The following is a 7,500-nucleotide window of genomic DNA, read 5'->3' as shown; positions in this document are numbered from 1 at the left end:
CTTCTCAACCACAAACATATATAAATAGCAAGTGATTGTTACCTTGGTTGTCAAAAATTGCTTAAACCATATGTACTTGTTGATTACATGGGAAGAATCCTCTTGCATGCCCTCACTATAAATGATTTCTTAATTCAAACTATTGACATGCACACACAAGCGCTGATTCAGAGAACACATCGATCGAGGAGAAGACTTTTGATAATGGGATTAGAATTAAGTATTATTGTGATTGGCTTGCTATTCTTCATCTTAAGTGGTGCGAGGGTAGCCATGGCTGACGGTGTTTACAATGTGAAGGATTATGGAGCAGCAGGAGATGGCAAAACCGATAACACAAAGGTAGCTTTTCATGTTTAGTATAGGTTTTCACTACAACCAATAGTTTTTGTCGTAGTTCCTATGAATTTAAAAATCTTCATGAACTTGAATTACAAAAAGTTTTAGCGGGACAGAGGAGAAACATAAGAAACTTCTTGTATTTTCATCATGACATCTCCATACTTACGGTTGTAACAATTATGGACATGGTAGGCTTTTGAAACGGCATGGAGTGCGGCATGCGCGGCACAAGGGAAGGCAACGATAGTGATCCCAGAGGGAGCATACCTGCTCGGTCCAACAATCTTCAAAGGGCCATGCAAAGGCATAATGGTGATGCAAGTGAAAGGGCAGCTACTGGCATCCACCCATCTCGAAGATTACAATCAATATTGGCTCCATTTCCAGTACATTAATGGATTGGTTATCTCAGGTGGTGGAAGATTCAACGGACAAGGAGCTTCTGCATGGCCTTACAACCAATGCAAAAAGACAAATGATTGCAAACCCTTACCCATGGTATGGTAGCCATGTCTTCCTTGCTCTAACCATGCAGATATTAACACTACTTCGTTCTTACTTTGAATTGCACTGACAATCGTTACAATGCTACCGTATAGAACTTGGTGTTCAGTTTCGTCATGAACGCAACCATCAAAAGCATTTCTTCTATCGACAGCAAGTTCTTCCACATTCATGTCTTTGAATCAAGAAACATTATCTTTGATTCCATCAAGATCAGTGCTCCTCAAGATAGCCCCAACACCGATGGCATTCACATCGCCGACTCGACCAATATCCAGGTTGCCAATTCAGTCATCGGCACCGGTGATGACTGCATCTCCATCGGCTCGGGCTGCACCAATTTGACCATCTTTAAGGTGTTATGCGGCCCAGGCCATGGCATCAGCATCGGTAGTCTCGGCAAAAATGCTGGTGAGAAAGATGTAATCGGGCTGAACGTGAGTAACTGCAATCTTACCGGTACAACAAATGGATTGAGGATCAAGACATTTCAATCTTCTCCATCTAGGTTGAAGGCCACTGATTTCGTCTTTGAACACATCATCATGAATAATGTCTATAACCCCATCATCATAAATCAGAATTATTGCCCATCTGCTAACTGTCCCAAAAAGGTATGCCTCATTGCTTCTACTACAGCTAAATATATCATCATAGTCTTGAAATTTAAGCATCCTTCCTCTCTCCATGTAGGATCCTTCTCTAGTTAAGATCAAGAATATCAAGTACAGAAATATCGTGGGGACCTTTCTCTCGCCAGTAGCTTATAATCTAGTGTGCAGCGAGGTTGCTCCATGTGAGGGCGTGGAGCTCAGTGACATCAGCTTGAAGTACAACTGTCACACCCCTAAAAATATCCATGATATTTAAAATCTTTCGTCACAACTAACCCAGGATCCAAACACACATTTGAGGTCACTAAGAAAACATTCAAATCAAAAATTTCGCTTCTATAATCTACCAATTCATATCCCTGTGCAATTCATAAACATAGCACACATCACTCGAACATTTATACCATCTGAACCCGACTCATCAAAATAAAAACCACAATATAAGTCCACAAGTGGGGAAATCTATGCAGTCACCACAATCATCGATTTACCATAAGTTCATATCATTACACAAATTTAATTTAACATTCCAAAACCCTATACATGAGGGATCCTTTAACTTACACAAAATCCACAGGTTTAGATTCATAGTCACATTTCATTAGATGCAAGGTAGCTTATACACAACTACATATATGCTAACAAAAGTTCTGCCCAACGTCTTCTAAACTTTCCACTGCCTCAGCCCATTCTTAACATTTAAGCAAGCGATACGCTATCCTGAAAAATTTATCAACAAACGGGGTGAGCATAAAGAGCTCAGCAAGTGACTAACATATCCATATCAAAATAGTACAATTTCCAAAGAGATACAGTATCAAAACACAAAAGCAGAATATACGATTTCGTATACATAATATCATTAGGAGCAGAATCATAATTGTCCTTTTTAATCATACATATTTGGTTCCTGACAGATGGGGCATAGAGTAATTGGAGCATATCAGAAACAAAGGAAACATATCGGAGCTTATCAATGGCATATAAAATGTTCCAGAACACATCAACGATCTATGGAACATTACGAAGCAAACTCAATAGTGAATGAAGCATTTCAGAGCATATCAAACTCATATGTCGTACAGAAGCTCAAACGTCGTCCTTGACGTTGCAATCATATCATACTTATCCAGAGCACGAACAGAAATAACTCACCAAAACTCTGGATGTCACATCAAACATATAGAGGGTGTAGTGGGATCTCAGTCAGAATGTGATTCATCCATTTCTGAATGACCACCTGACAAAAGTCTCCCACGTCTGGGAGCTCCATCCACCCACGTCTAGGTGAAGTCAGAGGGGGCCGGCAGAGCATCGCAGGCTCTATGCATAACTCCCTTTACCATTTCTGGCAAAGGTTCACAACTCCCTTTACCATTTCTGGCAAAGGTTCACAACTCCCTTTACCATTTCTGGCAAAGGTTCACAACTCCCTTTACCATTTCTGGCAAAGGTTCACAATATCCCACACACCAGAGTACAAGAAGGCAGTTTCAACAATAAGCAGCATATAACGGAAGCACACGCGGAACAACCAAACGTACATGTGCCTTTTCAAAACAATGATGCAAGGAACAAATCTCTCACAAAAGTATTCATTTTAGGAAAGAATTGAAAGCAAGAGTGTACAGGGATTCCAAGCAATCATAATCAGCTCAATTCCAATAAGAAGGTTAGACAAATTCAGATATCCAAAGGAATGGAACCAAATACGCGAAATCGACCAAAGCTCGATTTCGGACAGAATTCCAGTGGCACATCAACAAATATTTTAGAGTAACAATTATGCTCCAATACCCAAAATAAGGCTATGGTCGAATCATATATCAATCTATATTAAGATGGAACAGATTTCATATGAAACAGGGCTCCCAACACTGAGTTACCTCTGATTTGGTAACACAAGGTCAAAATCACAATCACTGTGTTACAGAATTTATAGGGTCGGAATCAACAGACGATAGGGTGGGCAATTTAACTCCAAAATTTTCAAACTATATGTCAAAAGAGAGAATTTCAAGTCTACTTTCAAATAAAATCAGTTTGATACAAATCAGAATTTTCAACAGGAAGTTATAGGCGTTTTAGTATCGAAAGGTCAGAAATCTGAACTCTGTTTTACAGCGTCTATAGGCTCTTTTGAAACAAATTTTTGGGTAAGTATTCGATGTCCAAAATCTACAAAATCGGTGTCAAAAGAAACACATACGAGTCTAATTTCAAACAAAATAGTTCCTGCCTGAATTCTCATTCTATATTAAAACTTATAGCCGAAACAGTGCTTAGGGGTCAGTTTACCGAAAGACTTTCAGAATCCAATGGTTTAAGTCCAAAGAGAGATATATCAGTCTCTAAATAGAAATCTTCCAATTTATTTTGAATCAACATAAAAACAGAGTCAAATACTTATGTAGGATGGGGTTAGAACACTTGCCTTTGCAAATCTTGACCCGAAATGACAAGATTAAAGCAAGAACCCTAAAAGCCCCAATTTTCTTTCTCTTCTTCTTCTTCTTCTTCTTCTTCTTCTTTCTTTCTTTCTTTCCCTGATCACCCACGAGCTGCCTCCTCTGCTTCCTTAACAACGAAGGCAGAGAGGCTTAAGCGGTGGAATTTGTCATTTGGTGCATTTTGCAGTTTAGTCCTTGTTTTTATCATATTCACGATTAGGTCCTTAGGGTTTACATATAGATCCTCAGATTTTTTTTTGAACAGATCTCCCAAATCTTAAAAATAAGTTACCTCTGATTCATACTCTATTTCTTGTGTCAATTAAAAATAGATGCTTACATTATCACCAGAAATATTATACGAAAATTCGGAAATGAGGGGTGTTACACTCTCCCCCCCTTAAAAGAAAAATTTAGTCCTCTAAATTTATCGTACCTCTATTCGATGAAAAGACGAGGATACACCTTTTTCATTTCCTCTTCTAGCTCCCAAGTTGTCTCTTCTCCAGAATGATGTCTCCAATTTACTTGAACCAATGGGATGACCCGATTCCTTAGGACTTTTTCTTTCTTATCAATAATCTGAATAGGCTCTTCCACATAGGATAGATCTTTATCGAACTCCACCAGCTCATACTTAATGATGTGAGAAGGGTCATACATATACTTTCTAATCATCGAGACATGAAATATATCATGGACATGGCTCAATGCTGGTGGCAAGGCAATCCTGTAAGCGACAGAACCAACCCTCTCAAGAACCTCAAAAGGTCCAATAAATCTTGGGCTTAATTTTCCTTTCTTCCCAAACCTCATAATGCCTTTGGAAGGGGAGACTTTTAAGAATACAAAATCTCCGATTTCAAACTCAATATCTCGTCTTCTATTGTCAGCATAACTCTTTTGACGACTCTGAGCAGTTTTTAACCTTTTCCTTATTACTTGAATTTTCTCGGTAGTTTCTTGTACCTTGTCCGGTGCTAATAGCTTTCTGTCTCCAACTTCCTCCCAACATATAGGTGTTACGCACTTTCGCCCATATAGGGCTTCATAAGGAGCCATCTGAATACTTGAATGATAACTATTATTATACGTGAACTCAACAAGTGAAATATCCTTATCCCATTCACCTTTCCAATCCATAACATAGGCTCTAAGCAAATCCTCGAGTGTTTGAATTGTTCTTTCTGACTGACCATCAGTCTGAGGATGATATGCAGTACTAAACTTGACTTTAGTGCCCATCGACTCCTGCAATTTTCTCCAGAATCTAGAGAGAAATCTGGAGTCTCTATCAGAGATAATCTCCTTTGGAATACCATGAAGTCTTACTACTTCATTAACATATAAATCTGCAAGTCTATCAAGTGAATAAGTCATATTAATCGGTAGGAAATGCGCAGATTTTGTTAATCTATCAATGATAACCCAAATAGCATCATGCTTCATCGAGGTTCTGGGTAGTCCTGAAACAAAATCCATAGTAATACATTCCCATTTCCATTCAGGAATAACTAAAGGTTGCAACAACCCTCCAGGTCTTTGGTGTTCCACTTTGATTTGCTGACAAGTCAAACATTTAGAAACATACATTGCCATTTCTTTCTTCATGCCTTTCCACCAATAATGACTTCGAAGATCTCTATACATCTTAGTGCTCCCAGGGTGTAGGGTGTACTTTGAAGTATGACTTTCAGTTAGGATTTGATTCTTGATAACTAGTTCATTTGGTACACATACTCTCTCCCCAATCTCAATAGGCCATCCTTTGAAATTTGAAATTGTGGCTTCAATCCCTTTTCTACTTCACTCCTCAAGTAGATTAAATATGGATCTCGTAATTGTCCTTCCTTAATTTGTTGCATAAGATCAGACTGCACTTGAATGGAGGCCATCAGAATCATCGAGTCTTGCTCTTTCCTCAAAGCTTTTAAATCAAAATTTTCTTCTATTAGCTTCCATTGCTTCACGACCAGACTAGCCATAAAACTTGTAGATTTCCTACTAAGTGCATCAGCTACAACATTGGCTTTGCCCGGGTGATAACGGATGGTACAATCATAATCCTTCAGAAGTTCAATCCATCTTCGCTGCCTCATGTTTAACTCTTTCTGAGTGAAAATATATTTTAAACTCTTGTGATCAGTAAAGATTTCAAACTGCCGACCATACAAATAATGTCTCCAAATCTTTAGAGCAAAAATAATTGCTGCCAATTCCAAATCATGAGTTGGGTAATTCAGTTCATAACCTTTAAGTTGCCTAGAAGCATACGCAATTACTCTCCCTTCCTGCATCAAAACACATCCTAGGCCCTTACTTGAAGCATCAGTATAAACTACAAACTCATCATTACCCCTTGGAATAGTGAGAATAGGGGCACTAGTCAATCTTCTTTTTAACTCTTGAAAACTTTGCTCACAATCATCACCCCATACAAATTTCATATTCTTCTTAGTGAGTTTGGTGAGAGGTTGAGCAATTCGAGAAAATCCCTCCACAAATCTCCTGTAATAACCTGCCATGCCCAAGAAGCTCCTAACTTCTGTCACATTTGTTGGTACTTCCCATTCAACTACAGCTTCTATTTTCCTTGGATCAACAGATATACCCTTTCCTGAAATCACATGGCCTAAGAAGGCAACTTCATTCAACCAAAATTCACATTTGCTGAACTTTGCATACAACTTCTTTTCTCTTAGTATGGACAATACCTTCCTCAAGTGTTCCTCATGCTCCTGATTACTCCTTGAATACACCAATATGTCATCAATAAATACAATTACACAGATATCCAAGAGCTGTTGAAATGTCCTATTCATTAGTTCCATAAAAGCTGCAGGGGCATTAGTCAAACCAAAAGGCATCACCAAGAATTCATAATGACCATATCGAGTTCTGAAAGCTGTTTTTGAAATATCCTCCTCTTTGATCCTCAACTGATAGTAACCTGACCTCAGGTCAATCTTAGAGAATACTTGTGCACCCTGCAGTTGATCAAACAAATCATCAATTCTAGGTATGGGATATTTGTTTTTGATGGTCACCTGATTCAACTGTCTATAATCAATACAAAGCCTCAATGTTCCATCCTTCTTCTTCACTAATAGTACCGGAGCACCCCATGGGGATACACTGGGTCGTATGAAACCCTTATCTAATAATTCTTGTATTTGCTTCTTTAATTCTTCTAACTCAAGTGGTGCCATTCTGTAGGGAGGCTTAGATATTGGGGTTGTACTGGGGACTAGATCAATAGCAAATTCACCCTCTCTATCTAGAGGTAAACCAGGCAAGTCATCAGGAAATACATCAGGGAATTCTTTGACCACTGAAATTTCATCTATGTGGGTTTCCTGATTTGAATGCTCCTTTACACACACCATATAACAAAGACAACCTTTCTGCATAAGATGATAAGCTTGAAGTGCGGATATCAAGCAAGGAGGCAAATCATGCTTAATGCCCTCAAAGAAAAATATAGGCTGATCTGGTATGCAGAAGGTAATTATTTTTTTGTAACAGTCAATACTAGCGTGATGAGAAGATAACCAATCCATGCCAAGTATAATATCAAAACCCTGGATCTC

General features: G+C 38.6%; 1 protein-coding gene across 1 annotated transcript; it reads left to right on the top strand.

The window, feature by feature from the left end:
- Window positions 1-273: 273 nt before the first annotated feature.
- On the top strand, window positions 274-3,158 carry LOC135597916 (exopolygalacturonase-like; the record flags this gene model as incomplete). Its single annotated transcript, XM_065091423.1, has 5 exons — window positions 274-342; window positions 535-840; window positions 942-1,460; window positions 1,540-1,669; window positions 3,148-3,158. Coding segments are annotated over exons 1-5 (1,035 nt in total), but the record flags the coding sequence as incomplete, so codon positions are not given.
- Window positions 3,159-7,500: the final 4,342 nt, after the last annotated feature.

This window comes from Musa acuminata, chromosome BXJ2-1, assembly GCF_036884655.1.
Source record: "Musa acuminata AAA Group cultivar baxijiao chromosome BXJ2-1, Cavendish_Baxijiao_AAA, whole genome shotgun sequence".
NCBI lineage: Eukaryota > Viridiplantae > Streptophyta > Magnoliopsida > Zingiberales > Musaceae > Musa > Musa acuminata.
This window is presented reverse-complemented; position numbering and strand designations above follow the sequence as displayed.